The following is an 18,923-nucleotide window of genomic DNA, read 5'->3' as shown; positions in this document are numbered from 1 at the left end:
TCGCAGTGTGGGGGAGCAGGTTAGAGTGAACAGGGATGTTTGTAAGATGCTGGATGTCTGAAAGAGTAATACATAGTTAAATATTAACAGGGAGCTCTCATGAGGTGCCCAGGTGGCGTGTCAACCATTGACCGATAAAAGCTAATCCTTAGGTTGTAAATATGGATTGCAATTTCAAGAACGACAACAACAACAACAAAGCCACCCTGATAGCTGTGAGTAAAACGGTGAGCAAAGCTGTACAGAACACTTCCCCCAGTTCCCTTTATAGATTCTGGGTTTGGTCTAAATTGCAAACCCTCTGATCTGACACACAGATCAAGTACAGTGTGAGGTGGCTGATGTCCAGACCACCATAGAATTAGCTGTTCCTTCCCAATCTGTGTTGCCCAGAGGCTGGGTACACCGAGCTTTTCTGCCTTCTTTGAGGGAGGCAATGAATTCAGTGGCTCTTTTACAAATTACTCACAGAAAGTCTGGAGGTTGGAAGCTTGTGGACCCCAGCCCTCAGGTACCTAAGGGATGGGAGAGGGTGAGATCATTTCTTCATGCCCTTCGATTATAAGCCATCACCAGGGCAGGGGATACCAAACCCTGGAGTTTGTGTTGATTTGCGTGGGGCCATTTTGTTTAGTGACAGCTGGCTGGGGACTCTGGGTTTTCTGAAGATGCGGTGTCAGTTTTGGGGCTTGAATATTCAGGAAAAACAAGCAGAAGTTGCTGCACGAAGCACCTAGCTCACTTTGAACACAAAGTACAAGGAGCAGACTTGCTTTGCTTGCCAGAGCACGGCACAACAGCGGTGTTGCAGACACGGGGCGAGGTATTTACAACTTCTCGTTGTTATCCTTGTGTGCACTTTGTGACGCTTGTTCCGCCTCTAACAGCGCTGCTGTGTTTTCAAATCAAACGCCGTGTTTTGATGTTTTGAGCTTGATCGCCAACAGTTTAGCCAGGTTTAGAAGAGTTGCCTTTACCTGCTTGGGGAATTGGCTCGTTTGAAAGGTGCTGGAGGAATGAGGACAGAGCTGGTCTTGAGTTGTGTTTCAGTTTCTTTCGTCTTTGTCCCCTAACTCTCTTTGTCCCTAACGCGATATAAACACCGTGTGGACTCCTTAAAATGGATGAAAGGAAAATATTGCTTTGATCTCTATTCTGCTGGGGCAATATGGGGCATCTACTTCTCCGAGTAAATAGCTGTGGTGACACAGGAGAGCAGGAGAGAAAACCTTCAAGGGAAGAAAGCAGATCTGGAGGATCTCTGAAATGACAGAGCCCATCGTGTCGGTTTGCTGGGAAGAGGTGAGGCAGTTCCATAGCTGAGGTTTGTAGCTCGAGATGATCCCATCCCTGAAAATAAGAGCTGACAGTCGGGCTGCCTTACTACTTCCAGCTACGGAGGTGACAGCCACTGCCTCTGCAGTTCCCTGGGGCTTTGGACAGCGGGGCAGAGATGTTGGCCCGTACCCATGGTGAGGTACCTGCAGGAGCACATTTGCAAAGGCCGTGACTTGAGATAACGAGCGAGTGACTAAGGGCGTTGTGGATCCATTGTGGTTTATGACTTCCTCCAGGCTCCATCATATTAAGATGATTTATGTAAATATATTTGTTATATATGTCTGTGGATAGATAGGTAGATATAGACGTGTTTGAGTTTCTCATAGCAAATTTTCTGTATTCCTTGGCATAATTTGTGCACTAGTAAATTTCTGTTTCCAGAAAAAACCCTCCACTGGCAGTTGTAGTGGGAAAAACAATTGATTACTTCACAGCCTGAACAGCAGAAGGGTAGCAGGGAAGAGACTGCTTTTCTGAAGGGATCTCCCTTCATCCGCTCTTTCCCTGTATCAACACCAGAGCTCAACCTTTTTCCCTATCTCCATTCAACAACTTCTTTCGGAGGCCCCCGCGTCCTCCATTATCACCGCTGGGCAAGGGGGCTCATGGCTCCAGACCCTTCTATCTTTTCTAACCTGAGGTACGCTGGCATTCAGGATGTCCCACCACATTTGCTGATCCATGCACCGGCATCTCTGTGGGTTTTAATGGGGGCGGCAGTTCTGGGCTGGGAGGATGGCACCGGTCCCGTTTTGGGGTATTTGAAACATTCGCTGGAGCTTCAAATAAGCACGTAACTTGTGAAAGGGTTTGGAGGCGACACAAGTTTTTTCTTATCCTTGCTGATCCGTGAGATAAGAAGTGTAATATTGTCCCAGAGAAATGTCAATGGGAAGAGTTTCCTTTCTGTTTGAGTAACAGCGTGTTGTTTTTGGAAGTCACTGTCTATGGGAAGGGAGGCACCTGCAGTTAATTTTATCCGTTCCTGTGTAAGTACGGACCTCCTGACATTCCCAACCCGCAGTTCAGTGGGGTCGTGGCATTATGTACTGTAATCTCCAATTTTATAAATAACACTGATTTTAGTGCTGATTGTAAAACCTTGAATTTCTTTGGCACTCGCTCGCTCCCAGGTTGGTGCGGAAGTACCGAAGTCGTGCGTGTGAATAAAAGCACTTGAGCTGATACATTTTGGGCGAGTTGTTCCTGTGCTGTTGGAGAATGGAGAGTAGGGAGGGATCGATGCTGTCAGAGCAGCCGAGCGCTGTGAGTAGCTGACAAGGTCTGCCCGAGTGGATCGTGATGTTTCCTCAATTTCACTCACTAACTACAGCCAGCGCCAGGCGTTGCTGGCAGCCCTTTTTGCAGAAGCACGTTAACCTCATGTTTTCTGCTCTCTTCTGGCTTTTACCACTTATTTTGTGGAGCCTGGGAGAGCTGCTGCTTTTGGTCCACAAGGCGACCAAAAGCCCTGGTGCTCCTTACAGGCTCGTGGAGCGCTGCGGCCACGCTCACCCTGGGCACATTCGTGTCGCGGTGACACCCCTGGGAGCCGCTTGCTGCCAGGCTCAGGGCTTGGGGCTTGGGTTTCTCCTCCCTGGTCTCGGTGACACGAAGAAATAATTGAAGGACACAGGCACAGTGCAGAGGGAGTTGGCAGCACGCTGTCCTTTTTGCAGCAGCCCTCTGCAAACCCACACTGCTATGGAGTTGTAGATTTATACCTAGTCTTCTCTGGACATGGTTTTGGTTGTTTAATAGCTTCTCTCATTCTTACAGTGTGTGATTGTGCTCAGGGTAGGTGTCACCTTGGCAAGTTCTGTTTAAATGCTCACAAGAAATAGGTGATCAGGAGTTTAAAAAAAAATAAATTGTTTTATGGATAAAATTTACAGAACAGTAGCAAACAATACTTAATGGCTTGCTGTATTTGAAGCTGCCTTGGCAGGTGAAATAAATTAATCTAGAAGTGGTCAAGTAAAAAAAAAAACATATATTTTGTGTATAACATGCCTTAATAGCTAATTTTATAAGGAGACAAGCTTCATAAGGATTTCAATGGGATCGATGCTGCTTAGTGCTTGTAGAAATTCAGGAAACAAGCCCAGGCTCTGCGGTGCTAAATTAAGGTCCCGTGCTTGCAGCACTCGGAGGAGCGTGCCGTGGGCGCTCGTCCCGGCCTTGCCTTTCCTTTCCCTTTGCTTTTGTTTACGCTTCGAGCCGCAAGCACCCGATTCCGTGGGGCTCGCCGTCCTGCCTCGCCCCCTGCAAAATGAAATTACAGCTCCCACCACGACGACCGCGGCTCCAGCCTGTGAAAGCGTGGGGAGGGGATTACTTGGATAAATTTACGACGGATACTATGGCCGCTTACAGTAAGAGAAAACAGGGCGAGGGAGAGCTCCGATACCTCGCGTCACACACGCCTGCGTGTAGCATTACACCAGCCTCAGCGCTGGCATCCAGTTATGCGCTTCGTGGCCAAACCAAGCCGTTTTAAGCGGCGTCAGCCCCGGCTTCGTGCCGCCTTCCTCCCGCCTTGGGGTTCCCAACGCTGCGGGGCGAGCGGCCGGGAGCCTGGATGCCTCCTGCCCGGAGCCTGGAAGCCTCCTGTCCGGGCAGCGAACGCATTGGCTGCGGCCGCGGGCGGTGCTGCCGCCGCCGTGCTGGCTTCCTGACCTGGACTCGTGTGGATCAGGAGCTGCTCGGTGGCGGTGGAAGGAGCTGGGGCAGCAGAAAGGGACCTGGGGGGTGGCGAGGAGGGGTCTGTGCCCCCCTGCTGCCGGCCAAGGGGAGCAGCTCGCAGGGGGCCCCGGCTGCCCCTGTGCCCCGTGCACCCAGCTGGCTGCCCACGGAAAGGTCGCGTCCGTTCGGGACCGGTCGGCACCACAAGCATCCAGGGGTATCAGTATGGCACGTAATGCAGCATCCCCATGTTTGTACGTGGGACTTGGGATTTATTCATGACACATACCTCTTATCACACCCAAACCCCCTCTGTTTGAATAACCCCCCTCATCACACCCAAACCACCCTCTCTCTGAGTACTCAGCTCGCTCAGAATGCAGCAACATAAATCCCTCGAGTGGCGGGGGGGGGCAAAGGGAGACCAAAGCTTAGCCAGGGTGATTCTTATTTTCTTTTCCTGACAATTCACTTGATACTGTTTTGTTAGCAGGAAGCAAAACCAAGACCCGAGACAAACGTTTTCAATCACCCTTTGATATTCAAATGGTATTTATTAGCTGGACAGCTTAGTGCTTAATCAACTCTCCTGTTAAATGGGGATCTTCTGGTTACCGGTGTTGGCTGGGGAATATGTTTGCAGTTTCCGTGCATTTTTGTTTCCACCTGCAGCCCCGGGAAGTGGTGAAAGGCAGGAGGGACCCACGGAGGTAGGAATTCCTTTGCGCTGACTCTGCTGCCTTGTGTCCCCCCCCAGCTGGGCCTCAGCTGCACGAAGAAATGTCAGTTTGAATCTCTAATCAGAAAGGTTTGTAAAATGCATTGTTTCCCAAGTCTCTGGAGCCACCCTAGCTAGCTAGTTAAATATTTATTCACCCCTGGACCAACAGGTTTGAACCTCTGTGTCAGCTCGGTTTCTCCCCCATCCAGGGCAGATTCGTTACGTGTCGTACAGTTTATCATCTTTGGATGGGGGATTTAAAAGCCCCATTCTTAAATCTTCTGATGAAGAGGTTTATGTGATTGTGCTGAGCAGCTTTGCTCTGGCGCCAGGGCAGAAACACTTCTTCCTGCAGCAGCTTTTACAACATGGTGTGGTGGCTCCTGCCCCTACCCCAAAACCAGCTCTTCCCTTGTCCCTGACTGGGACTCATGAAGCTTCCTTTGGATTTTATTTTATTTTCCTTTTCTGGGTGGATTGAAGAGAGTTGACTCTTCCCTATCAGGAGAGGGAGACATCACGTTCCCCAAAATGTCAATTCCTGCAGTGTGGACCAGGGGCTGTGCAGGGGCTACATCTGAGCGCAGGCGGTGCCTCCTGAGACCTCCTGAACCCCACCATGGTCCCCAGAGCACAGTCTCGTTGCAAAGCAGTGCCTTTTTGTGAGCTGTGTCAGCTGCTGGAGTATACAAACCTCAGTGACAGAGAGGTAATGAGATGGACCTGGTCTGTACTCCCCTGTTCGGTGCTGTCCTGCTGTGCAAGGGTAGCCCCGTAGGAAAACAAGACCCTGCCTGACCCATTGGGAGTCACGCAACCTGGGTGCTCCGGTAGCACTTACAAGTGGTAGTAAAGGTATGCTGGAGAGGTTTCTGTGTGATTTTCAGGTGCTCAGAAAATGAAGTACCTTCTAGCACGCATACTTTGATAAAGTCAGAATGGCGTCTATTCAGGATCTTTTGTAATGAGGATTTGCACAAAACAGTGATTGACAATTTATTGTCCCGAGGCTTAATGGAGGGGAAGAAAAAAGCGTTGCCTTGGCTGCTCTGCTTTCTTCGAGTTGTCTTTTAGACATCAAAAGCTCTTAAGAACAATTTAAAAATAGCTTAATTGTATCCTCCAAAAACCTTTAGAGTTGAGAATTTGAACAGTTTCTGCCCTGTGAATAGTTGCAGCTGAGATTAAGATGTGTAAACAAGCACGGGACTTTGAAGATTAGTTTCCATTACCAATAAAAGCTCTTGCGTGGCATAACGTAAAGGAGGTGCCATGTGTCACTGGGGGTTTGGCACGAGGGCAAGCTTCTCCAAGCTACCTGTCTGCTCCCCTGACTCCTTAAGGAACAAAATATTTCATATTTTAAGCTCTGAACTACCTAAGCCTGGAGCAGACCCCAGGGCTAGCCTTTTGCCTCCTGGACCGCAGTGAGCACTGCTGAAAACCTTGACATTTTAGGCTGGAATCAGTAAGTTTGATAGTGCTTTGGACTCAATTCTGGAATTTTCTGTCTGCGTCCTTCTGTTGCCAATGTTTCTTATAAACTGCAGCCACGACATCTGTTGCTAGACTGCGCTCCATCTGTGGCCTGGTGCAGGACGTATACCCGGGTTTGTAAAACAAGCATCGCATTTTATATTTAGTCTAATACAAGGTGTCATCTGCAAGTTGCTTCCGTTTACCTGCTGCAATTTCAATCAGTTGTTCCAGACCATTTCTAAGTGATGGGTTCACAACGTGAGACCCAGAAAAGGGCAAAAACTTTGTCAGGGGAAAAGAAAGCGGCTTTGAAATGCTCGCCGGTGTTTCGTATTGATGGGCGAATCCTGGGGGACGCCCAGAGAAGATACCTGCAGTGGGTGACTGACGCGGGAGCAGTCAGATATTTACGAGGTCAAATTGACCTTACGAGAGAGTTTCAACTTCAGCTATTTCATATTTTTCAAAGGATTTGTCAGGCTGGAACAAACCAGAGGTTGCTCATCTTTGCTATCCCGCCTACCGCAGCGACTGCTGCTGCTTCCAAGAAGGGCATTAACTCCTTTAGCACGCTTCTGCAATCCTTTAGCAGGGGCTGAGCACAGCAGAGGGGTTTTTTCTTCCTAACCGCAGCTGGTGATTTGATGTTAAAAACATGGGTAGCACGCTGTACCATGGATCCTGCGTGCTGCTCCTTTGGTTGACTAAAACTAAACCACATTCTGCTGTTGGGCTGCTCGCGCGTTAGCCAGAAGTTAAAAATAACATTTTAGCCTCTGTACATCAGTCTGCCTGGAACGTCCCCAAGAAAAGCCCCTCCTGCTCCAATGCTGAATATCAAGAAAAATGAACTCCTTAGGCCAACTGTCGTGGCTGTTTTGTTTTGTTTTGTAGGAGAGAAGGGCAGTTTCCGTACTTTTATCTGCGTTATTTTTGCAGATTGTCTTTCTGAGGAGGTTTTTTTTTTTTTGTACTATGCAGCTCATCTAACGTTGCCTAAGGTGAAAAATCTTGCCCAGATGAAAATCTTGGGTTTGTCCATCGCTAGTGCAGTTAGCAGGCGTGTTTTGGGGCTGCCCGTACCCTGGTCTGGTACGGGTACATCAGGCAGCAGGGTTTGGCTGTGTGAGCGGCAGAATAAGCGTGCCTGATCGTATCCTTCCTTGTGCTGTCACCTTCCGTAGGGTTTGCACATCCCCTCCAGCTCCTGGGTCAGCGTTAGTCACGGTGTTTGCCCTGAGCTCTGCTGCCACTTGCTTTCCATTTCAAAGCCCCAAACCGCTCATTAAAAGTGTTGTGAGGCACTAAGTAATGGATAATTAAAAAGCAAGCCAGAAAAACCTCAAGCACTTGTGGATGCCCTTCTTCTCGGGCTGGCTGGGAGAATCGCCGAAGAGCTTGTGCTGGCTCCAGGGCGGCTTCCTCCTGGGGAACCGGTGATACGCAGATAGGAAGCTGAAGGGTTATGTAAAGGTGTTGTTGGGCATGCATTATTCACAGCATTATTGTGGGAAATTGAGTTTCTTAAACTAAGAAACTGCCTGTCCCAGCCTGGAGAGCTGGCACTGCGTGGATCTCCTCACCTCTGGGCTTCAGGAGTAGGGTTGGCATCACCAAAGCACTCCTGGGAGCCTCCCAGTGCTGGGCAGAGAAAACAGGAAAACTTGATTTTCTATTTTTGAAGATGAGCATTAATGAGCTGTGAATGGCAACACACTTCAAAAATATTATTAAAATTTGGAGTTTGCAATTGGAAAGTGGAGATGAGGCAGACTTCTGCGCTTGATGAGTGCCTCTTTGAAAAGAAGGTCGCCAAGCCAAGTAGGACAAAGTGTGGTTGCTGGTAAGGCTTTTGTGGTCGTGCTTTGCTGGGCTGTCCTGTAATATTCGGTTGCTTTTTATCTTTTCACAGTCTGTCCAGCTGCCTGCAAGTCGCAAGGCTGCACCTCCGATGGCCAGTGCTGTCACAGCGAATGCCTGGGGGACTGCACGGAGCCCAACAACCCAGAGAAATGCGTGGCGTGCCGCAACTTCTACCTTGATGGCACTTGCGTGGATGCCTGCCCGCCCGGTTACTATCACTTTGAGGGCTGGCGCTGCGTGACCTTCAGCTTCTGCCAGGAGCTGCACAACAAATGCAAAAATGCCAGGGAGTCGGGGTGTCACGTTATCCACAACAACGAATGCGTTCACGAATGCCCATCGGGGTACATCATGAATTCCAGCAAGTAAGTGCAGGCATCTGCAAGTAAAGGAACCAAGCTGTAGTTTGGGTGTTGTTTTGGTGTTTCATGTCCTTTTCTTCCTCTTGGGTAGAGGGTTTGTATTCTGCGTCAAGGCCAAGAAAAGTTCCTGGTGCTTGAGTGTCTGCGATAATTACCTGGTCTACTTTAATATGATTTGCAAACTAATACCTTGCTAATTCAAGCCATTAAAAGCAGACAGGTTTTCCTGGGGTGTGCCGGTAGTTTATTCTGCTTTGTTTACACTCGAGTCTGGAAAAAGTGGGAGAGGGGGGTTGAAGGAGAGGACAAGGAAGAGTAGTGTCCTCAGGTTGGAAGGGTCCTGCTGTAATCGAGTGAGACGAGGGAGAATGAGAAGCATCAGTAGTGCTGCTTACCTTCCCCTCCAAAGCTGACCTCAGACTAGAAAGCTTTGTTTTTAACCAGAAAAGGGAAAATTCACATCTAATCAAGAGAGCATAGCGTATTTTGATCAGATCATTCTTAGAATATCTGTCCCTCATTCCTGTAATTACTTTCATTGAGCAGGTTCAAGCTGTGCCAGACATAAATGGGCAATGTAACAAACAACTGTAGCATGAGTCAAAGCAGGGAACAGCCATTCTGACTATTCCCAGGCTTTTTCAACAAAGAAGTTAAATAATTTATGTTGCTGAGCTGTTTATCGCTGAAAACTTCGTTGTTTGTCCCACAATAACATTATATATTGTGATGAGTCAGATTTCCTATGAATATTGGTAGCTTTGTGCCCGCATGTGTTTGCTCCTGACATAACAAATTCAGGGAATTCACTCTAACAGGACTTTCTATTCCATTTCCTGTTTTGCTGTTCAAAAGAATGAACCAGCAGCCCCCAGAGCAGATACGCTGCTGGGGTAACAGCAGCCCTCTCCTCTCTCCTCTACTTGCTCCAGGCTGCTGTCAGTAGGACCTCACAGCGCTGCACTTCTCCTAGGGCATTTATTTCTCAGAACTAGTTGGAAACACATTCTTGTGGTGTTATGACCAGGGCAAGCAATCATCTTGCTGCCATTTAAGAAGCATTTCCCCAGAGCACAAAGCACATGTTTGCCTTTTTCAATGCAACTTTATGTAAAGTCCTTAATCACTGGATTCCCAGATGAATGGCCAGTAATCCGCTCATCAATTACATTTTTGGTTAATGCTCTTGGGGTGGAGAATGGGCATGGGTTTTTTGATCTTGAAGTCCTGGGTATGCATAGCACTGTACAGCATCACGGTGTGACTGGGCTACTCAAAACAGTCAGAATTGCTTCATTCTGGTTTCTGTTGTGTAGAAAGGACAGAGTGACTAGAGTGTGAAATGTGGAAATGACAATTTTAAGAATAACCAGCAGTTATTTGGAGTTCTTCAGAGTCTCGTGCTGCACACTGCAAGTGACTCCCATGGCATATTGTCAGGATGCTTTTGCTTTGTGTCAATTGCTCTGCTTTGGAGAACTGCTGGAGATGCCCCAGGTTATGTTCTGCAAAAGTATCTCATCTGCGTTCTTGACTCTCTTGTCTTTCAGCCTGCACTGTACTCCCTGCGCAGGGCCTTGTCCAAAGGTTTGCGACTTTGGGAAGGAGAAGACTATCGATTCAGTGACATCAGCACAGGAGCTCCGTGGCTGCACGGTTGTTAATGGAAGCCTAGTTATAAATATCCGGGGAGGAAGTAAGTTCTGCATGAGTAAGGGGGTAGGGAGCGCTGGGTGTCAGATCAGTGAATATGACACCATCCAGGAGCTGGGCTTTTCTTTTTTTGCTTTGACCGCTCTCTGAATCTGAGTGTGATTCAGAAAAATAACTGTAAAGTAAAGGCTCTTCTCGTGGTCATTAGGGGTGGGATTTTTTTTGCTAACTGATTTTTGTAAGGTCTTTTGGATTTATGCAGAGCAGTTCCATGTAATCTGCTTGGGCTCTGATATCAATGTTTCTCTCCATGGTATCAGAAAACTAAAACCAATGTTTTTCTCTCCATAGATAACATAGCAGCTGAGCTAGAAGCAAATCTTGGCTTGATAGAAGAAATCTCAGGTTACCTAAAAATTCGCCGGTCTTATGCCTTGGTTTCTCTTTCTTTTTTTCGTAAACTACATCTGATCAGAGGAGAAACATTAGAAGCTGGGTGAGTTCTTTCAAAAGATATTTTCATGCTTTGAAGTGTAAGGAGTACCAGTGCTATCAGGGTGATTTGTATTGATAAACAATCCCTACGTTATTTTTAAACATTCCTCTGCCCATGGCTTGTGGCCTGCCAGGGAAGATAGTTTGCATTTTTTTTTTTCTTTGCTGTCTGGATTAGTGCATAAGGGCGGTTGAGGTGGGGGGAAGGACTCTTTTAGTGGATCTCCTCCCAACCCACATTTTCATTCTCTGCTTTCAGGAACTATTCGTTTTATGCCTTGGACAACCAGAATCTTCGTCAGCTCTGGGACTGGAGTAAACACAACCTCACTATTGCACGAGGCAAACTCTTCTTCCATTATAATCCCAAACTGTGTTTGTCAGAAATCCACAAGATGGAGGAGATCTCTGGGACTAAGGGGCGTCAGGAAAGGAACGACATAGCCCTGAAGACAAACGGCGATCAAGCCTCATGTAAGAAAGTTTCAGAATGCACTGAGACTTGCATCATTTTCCTTTCCCTCAGTCTTTGCTAACCTCATGCTTTTAATGTCTCTCAGCCTAGCCTATGATTTTTTTTTGTCCAGGGACTGTCCTTGTCCTTTTGGTAAAGCACCAGGCATGTGACTTGCTGCTTGCTTGTACACAGTAATGATACTGTCAATATGCCATGAGTAAAAGTACTCCTGGGTGCTGCATCTGGCCAGGAGCCTACCTTGCCAGCTTTGGTTTTCAGCAATTTTCTCTTTGTGTGCTCAGCTGTGAGGCTTTTTGGGGTTGAGTGTATTGTTGAGTCTTTTTGAAGAGTTTAGCACAATGTAACCCCAGTCCAGACTGGGACTTGGTGTTACTACTGAGCACCTGATTAATCATAATCTTCTTTTCCCATGTCCTGAGGTGACAGTATGCCCACACAATAAACATAGTGGAGGAATAGGATTTTCACCCATCTCTGGAGCCATCTGAAGGAGTTGCTCTGGCAACTGTCAGAGAAATTTTTCCAACAGTTTTTGTTATGCCTTTTAAAGGCTTTTAAGCTAGTAGCTTCCTTTGACAACAACAATAACGCAATGCCTGTATCAGCATGGCTAAGGAGCAAACATGCTGTGTTGCTTTATGCTCTAACTAAAGTCGTGCCACTGAAGGTGTAGTTTTGCAGACACATATTTTGGCAGCAATATTGCCATAATTACATCCCAACCCTGCTGTTTGTTCCCATTCTGTGCCACACACAATCCCCGTTCCCTGTTTATGCCAGGAAAATTTACAGGGCTGCATGGTGAACCAGACTGAAGAAGTAATCTGGGGTAGAAAATAGCAAGACATTTCTGCTTGCTGTTCTTAGCTTGTGTCGTGTCTCAGCTCTGCTCTGATTTATTTTGTAGCCCTACAAAGTTTTAAATCACACAGGAACAAGCACAGGGTAGCATATAAGGTTTGAGCAGGTATTGCCACCAAAGCCCCCAAGTGTTTGTTAAACTATGATTTCAGTTCCTTGCTCTTTTCATAGCTTGCAATACTGCTTAGCACATCCTGTGGCAGCACTATTTCTCTGCATTTGGTGGCAGTGCTGCTTAAACATCCCCTTCCCCAATTCTGCCCATTGTTACGTGGTGTAGCTATTTGTGAACAGACTTTAAAACTGAAGATCTTTCGGCTGAATCAGTTTGCTGGTCTGGTTTGCCACATATCAACACATAGAGCCTTGCCAGAGCAGTGGGGAGTGGGGAACGTAATGACTACCTATCCAAAAACTGGCAGTACTAGTGAAAAACCATACATGGAGCCATACCCTCTGGGATATCACAGCCCCAGCTTGGGCAGAGCGAAGGCAGCACAAGGCGTTAGCTGTCTGTAAAGGTCATCTCTTCCCCTGAGACACTGGCAGGATCTTCCCACATTCGGGGATGAGACTGGATTTGGGGTTCAAATCCAGCTCTCTCGTGGCTGTGTGCAGCTCCCAGGCTGGCTGATGGCTTTGTGTTAAAGGCAGCTGGAGGATATGGTCGCATTTCTTTTTGCCAGCTTTAACCCCACTCTGCTGTGCTGCTCTCCTTGCCACCCCCTACCTCAAACCACACGTTGCCAGCGTGTTTGGCTTTTTGTTTGATTTTATGTTTCAACTCTAGTTTTCACATTGGCAGCATCCTGCTTACAAAAAAAGAAAAAGGCACAACACCTTGTTTGTTCTGGATGTGGGGCAGCAAAATGAATGTTCTTCCTCCCTTGTGCAGCTACTGCAGGAATGGCAAATCCCATCAGAGCTACACAGTTTGTACTTCGTGGGCTGTTTGGACATACCATATTGTAATGCTTCCCTTGAGAATCAAAACTCCACCCTCCTGCAACTGTTTGTTGTCCTTCGCTCCTGTTTGCGAAGGGACCGTGCTACTCCCGGGCAAGGCTGAGAATTCACTCATTCTGAAGGCAGTGCCTACAAAAACTATGCAAACCGTGTTGCTGGGTTCAGCTGTATATATTGTCATTGATTTAAAAATGTATTTCCTTTAGATTTCCACTTTCTAGCTTTTAGTTAAACTCTTTACGGGTTTATTTTCATAAAATCAGAAAAAATGAAGCTGGCAGAAACCTTGGGAGGTCATCTATTCCAACCCCTGGCTTAAGGCAGCAATAACGTTGAAGTAAGATAAGTTTTTAATGAGTAGTTCTCAATGCCAAGGTTCTCATATTTACTGTGGAGAACAGAAACTTCTAAAATAATGAAAAACAGAAAACTGTTTTTTAGCAGTAACAAAATGATTGTCCTTTCTCTTTTGTTATAGGTGAAAATGAATTGCTGAAATTTTCTTCTATTAGAACATCTCATGACAAGATCCTGCTGAAGTGGGAGCCGTACTGGCCTCCTGATTTCCGCGATCTTCTGGGATTTATGCTTTTTTACAAAGAAGCGTAAGTGGCAGCTTAAGGAGAAGGTAGCTCCAGTAACCCATGGTTGGGCTACAAAACAATAGCCATACTGGGCTTCTACAAACAACAGCTGACACTGAAGAGTAGATATTAAGGCTGCTGTGGTCATAGCTAATTAGGAGCCAGACAGTCACAGACACTACACTTAAGCTTCTGATGTTACCCTTTTATATAAATGCTCGTTAAGTTCCCTGACTTAACCTAGTTGTATATAGTCAAAATTGCTCACTTAAGAGCAACCCAAACATCGGTTGTTCCAACTGTTCTAGACTTGCATGCTCTATCCATCTCCCCACTATCTCCATAGGATGATGAGGCATATATTCCCGTTTAGGTAGGAAACAGTCTTTTAAAAATCAAGGTTACCAAACTGGTTTCTATGAGGCTGAAAATAATCAGCTGAGATTTAGTTGTATGGATTGTCTGTGGAGCTGTTATGCTGTTTAGGAGGCTGGGTTACAAAGGCCCCTGTGCTTTATTTTCAGAATACACAGGAGAGATGATCAGACTTTCTGTAAGGTGTAAGGGATTATAACTTTCATGGATATCTTTAGAAATGATGTTTCCGAAAGCTTGAAAATGGGATTCTGTTAATTTGAGGTTCTTTTTTTTTTTTTTTTTAAGTCCATACCAAAATGTGACAGAGTTTGATGGACAAGATGCTTGTGGGTCAAATAGCTGGACAGTCGTGGATGTTGACCCACCGCCACGATCAAATGAACCCAAAGCCCAGGCCCAGCCAGGCTGGCTTCTGAGGGGCTTAAAGCCATGGACACAATATGCTGTGTTTGTTAAAACCCTGGTGACCTTCTCAGATGAACGAAGGACATACGGTGCAAAGAGTGAAATCATCTACGTCCAGACCAATGCTACTGGTCAGTATCGTTAATTTAATGTTGCACTGCAAATATTAAAGCAAGCCAGACCTTCTGTCTTCTGGCTGGTAGTCACGATAGTCCCATATCTGTGAAACTTTCCCCTGACATTGCTACTCTACGTTTGCGGGACGGTATTCCTAAAGAAATGGAAGACAACTGTATGCTTCCCTGGATGATGAGAGGGTGCTGGTGTGCACTTGTTCCATGTGGCTGTGTGTAGGGGTTGTGTGCACAATCATGTGCCCTGCTGCAGGACTGTTGGGTGTCAGTGGGCCTACTGTGGAGAGCGCTGCTTGTTCCTGGGGAAATGGAAACTTGCCTGTGCTTGTTGAGCTCTCTCAGAGCACTGGAATTGACCTCTGTCTCTTTTCCACCCACACAGTTCCATCAGTTCCATTAGATCCGATATCTGTTTCCAACTCTTCATCCCAAATCATTCTGAAGTGGAAGCCACCCTCAGAGCCCAACGGGAACATCACGCACTACCTGGTGTTCTGGCAGCAGCAGGCCGAAGACAGTGAGCTGTATGAACTCGATTACTGCCTAAAGGGTGAGTTCCACTTCTTGCTCTGTGCCCTTCTTTCAAGCCTTCCAGATGGTGGAGCTATCTCAGCATTGTATGGAGATTTTTCACACACCCTGGAGGTGCTCAGGATGCCTAATTTTGCTGTTCTGAAGTCTGTTGTTCAAGAAACAGGCTGCCATGTAGCTGCGTTCTCCCAGTGTTCAGTCACATTATACATTAGTCACTATTGCCAAGTCACATGCAAATGATCTCCAAAACCATTTTTTCATAAAGTAATCAAATATATGTATGTTTTATTTGGGCATCTCCTTTCTGCGCTTGTTCTTTTTAAACTGAGTAACCAGTTTAATAACAGCTATGGAGACAGTAAAGTAAAATACAGCAGGGGTTTCTGGAGATCAGTGGCCAAGTTCATTTTTGAAGGCATCTTGTGCATTAGGTTTTGGAATTATTTCAGGATTCAGAGTTTCACTGAGGACTCTCAGACTCTCTGCAGCTCTGTGTTACCCCAGCTGAGGTGAAGAGGGGTAGAACTCTGGCCACAGCAGCATTTGAGCGTCATTTCAGAGCTAGCATAGTTTTGAATCAAGGCCCTGTTGTAAGAGAGGGAAAGCTGCTCGACCCTAGATATGAGACCGTGGGAGGCCTAAATGTGCTATGAATCCTGTGTACTTTAGTTTTGGATCTTGCTAAGATCAAACATCTGCTTCTGGCATGCCAAGCATGAGTGATAGTAAAATTGTTTTGTCCGTAGGATTAAAACTGCCCTCAAGGACGTGGTCTCCTCCTTTTGAATCTGAAGACCCTCAGAAGTATAATCAAAGTGAAAACGAGGATGTCAGCGGAGAGTGTTGTTCCTGTCCTAAAACAGACTCTCAAATACAAAAGGAGCTGGAGGAGTCTGCTTTCCGCAAGACGTTTGAGAACTACCTTCACAATGAGGTTTTCGTCCCCAGGTATGAATAGCAAAACTTACTGCCCACGTAGTTTGGGGTAGGGAAGTGTAATTGGTTACTAAACAAAAGTACTGGGCTGGGCACCGCCACGTTGCCAGTCTGTCTGGGCTTCCATGGGACTGTCCAGCCCAGCTGAATGTGTGTCGGAGGCTGGTGAGAGCTGAGCACCTACAACTGATGTTATTACAGATTTGGAAGATTCTTCTCTATTTCCGTGAATTCTCCTCAACTTGAGAATAAAGGGAGAATCCTCAACAAATAGCTAAAACCCTGTAGCTCACTTAACCTAGTGTGAGGCCAAAAATAGCCATCTTTTTCTGTCTTAAAATTTCATGATCTAGCTTTTCATCCAGTTAAAAGAAAGGAAAAGAAAAAGGGAAGTTTACCATGCCACAGCCTTGTCCTTTAGCGCGGTATTTGCGGTCTTCCTTGCACTTAGTCTGGGAAATACCTCCAATACCATGAGGAATGCAACTGCTGTGGGTGGTGAATGTCCTGTTTTGAATGGCACACACAGTGTCACATTAAGTGGTGTTGAATGTCTTCACACTTCATATGCAACTTACAGAGGAAGCACTGGGAATCAGGTTAGGCTGTAATGATTTACCCTCTTCACTGTCATGTATTTTGTGCTCTAAATTTGTTCTCTGCTTCCTGCCCTTAGCTATTAAGCATTTACTTGCAGCTGCTTGACAAAAGCTACCTTTCTTCAGTGAGTGTTTTTATATTGCTGAGTGAATTATAGACAGTGTCTCTTCTTTGGGAGTCCGATTTGATGCCTGCAGTTGTCACGTGGAAGTTTGTGCAGAGTCACTCCGTTTGCTGTTTCTCTGCTTTTAGTGCTGATCAGGACAAGTTTCAGTGTGCAAAGTGCTGGCAGGACACACCATCTTTAAAAGCAGAGGAGAAACGAGCCATGTACAAAAGCCAAACTCCTCTTGATGTAGGCAAACAATGCTGACAATCTGATTACTTTTTTTTCCCTCTTTTTCCTTTTCCTGTTTTTATTTGATTTTATTTTTATTTCATTGTGCAGCCAGCCCAGGATGCTTCTCAGGCCAGTTTCTGGGGTATGTATTTTAGGAAGAAACCAATCACCAGGATGTGCCACCTTGTCAGCCTGCTAAGGAAGAAATCTCTACTTCCCCTAGGCTAATTAATCTTTTTAGCACAAACCCCTTCTGTTACAAGTGAGCAGTAAAGATACTGTCCTGCTGACATGCATCCTCTCTTCTCTGACAAGTTTCAGGCTGTGGCAACAGAAATTAGAATTTTCCTGTAAATATTGTGTCTATTGCCTGTTCAAAGGGCAGCCTGTCTAGAGCCTCGCAACTGAGCGTGAAGTGTGTTTTACTTCAGGTTCTCTTTTATGATGCTCCTGATAGTTTCAGCCTCTCTCGAGGTGCTGTGCAGACACCCCTTGGGATAAGAAGCCTTCTGCTGGTCGCAGGGAAGAATCTCAGAGACGAGGCCAGCAGAGAACAGAAGATGGCAGGGTGCAGAAGACAGCGCAGTTGAGAAGTGACTCCCCCTACGTTGTTGTCTCCTTGTCTTCCACGTACCATTTTCCCCTTCTGTCCTGTTCCCAGCCGTTGGATCCCTGTGCAGTATCCAGCCAGTACGAGGCTGTCCCGCAGATCTGCCGTGCCCTGCTTTGGTCCAGGTCTGATCTCACCTGACTTTCTCAGAACCTTGCTGGAAATCACAGGAGCCGTTCCTTCCCCATGTGCACAGCTACCTAGCTACTCCAGGAGATATTGTCTCAAGTCTTGTGGGCTGATTTGCACTGGCAAGGCAAACTAGAAGTGTCTAAACATTTCTTGCCATAGGCACATTCCTAGTCGGAGCTAGTGGGTATCTTCACGCCACGTGCTTTGCAACCTCCCTTTGTAGCTGAACAAAGTGGCCATCAGAAGCTGATGCTTTGTTTCTTCTTTCCTGTGTTATTTGCTCTTATATCTGAACAAGTTTTGCACAGGTTGGAGCAAAAGGGGGATTGAACGCTGGAGCAGGTTGCCCAGGGAGGTTGTGGAGTCTCAGTCCTTGGAGGTACTCAGAACCCAGCTGGATGTGGTCCTGAGCAACCTGCTCTAGCTGCCCCTGCTTTGTGCAGGGGCTTGGGTTAGATGATCTCGGGAGGTGCCTTGCAACCTCAACTGCTCCATGACTCTGTGGAAAGCATGGAAAGATTTCAAAAGTAATAAAAGTCCTGAGAGGCAGAGGGGAGGTAAATGGCTGCTATTCAGGATGTGTTCTCATGTACACTCTCAACCATCACTACTGCAGCAGCAGTCTCGCCCTTCTCTCTGTCTCTGTCCTTTTGTCTCTCTTTCTCTCTGTCACACACACGCTCATGTCATTACACACACTAGTGGGCTACAGGTCTGAGAAATGACTCACATTAAAAGCAACTTCTTTTTCTAGGTTTCCCAGTCCAATCCAATTAATTGTGTAGACAAATACATAAATGTTTGTGCCAGCACATGGGGGAAAACAGGCAAGCTGTTCTTGCAGCAGCAATGACAGCCTGTGCCAGTTTCAGGTGTGTGGAAAAACTTGGTTTGAGCTAGCTAATGCATTTTTAAAATCCCTCAGCTCACCTCATGTTGCATGTGATGAGTTCTCACTTCATCCTTCCCTGAACCAGAAGCCCTCACACGTGCTGATGGTCTCTGACGGGAGGAGGAAAAAGAATCGGAGTCCGGGCGTTTTGCAGGGAAGGTCGTTGGAGCTGATGAAATGGCCATGAGTCACAATGGAAGTTGCACTGGAACAGCTAGGGAAGGCATCAATTGTTTGAAAATACAACGGATTTGGCAAGAAAATTGCTGCAAATCTAGGATAATAAATATAGGAAGATTGTGTTTACAGCTTCAAGAGCTTTTCTTGCTTTCTGTTACTAGAGAAAGAAGTTATTCTTGTATTTTACTCTGTGTTGCATCAGTAGTCAAATTACTGTTTTACTTGTGAAAAACAAAATTCTCTTGAACATGAGGAACAGCTGAATCCACACTTTGTAAACAGTGGCGTGCAGCT

General features: G+C 46.4%; 1 protein-coding gene across 1 annotated transcript in view; it reads left to right on the top strand.

Annotated features, from left to right (window-relative positions):
• INSR (insulin receptor) overlaps positions 1-18,923 on the top strand; it is a 56,888-nt gene that overhangs the window by 24,012 nt on the left and 13,953 nt on the right. The window contains exons 3-10 of the mRNA XM_083811290.1: positions 8,139-8,454; positions 10,002-10,147; positions 10,456-10,600; positions 10,859-11,073; positions 13,383-13,509; positions 14,152-14,402; positions 14,788-14,955; positions 15,686-15,887. Of these exons, the coding sequence (XP_083667416.1) occupies positions 8,139-8,454; positions 10,002-10,147; positions 10,456-10,600; positions 10,859-11,073; positions 13,383-13,509; positions 14,152-14,402; positions 14,788-14,955; positions 15,686-15,887 (1,570 nt within the window). The remainder of the gene's footprint in view (positions 1-8,138; positions 8,455-10,001; positions 10,148-10,455; positions 10,601-10,858; positions 11,074-13,382; positions 13,510-14,151; positions 14,403-14,787; positions 14,956-15,685; positions 15,888-18,923) is intronic.

The sequence above is a fragment of the Anser anser genome (assembly GCF_964211835.1).
Source record: "Anser anser genome assembly, chromosome: 25".
Classification (NCBI taxonomy): domain Eukaryota; kingdom Metazoa; phylum Chordata; class Aves; order Anseriformes; family Anatidae; genus Anser; species Anser anser.
Note: the sequence above shows the minus strand (reverse complement) of the source record. Positions and strands in the feature narration are given on the sequence as shown.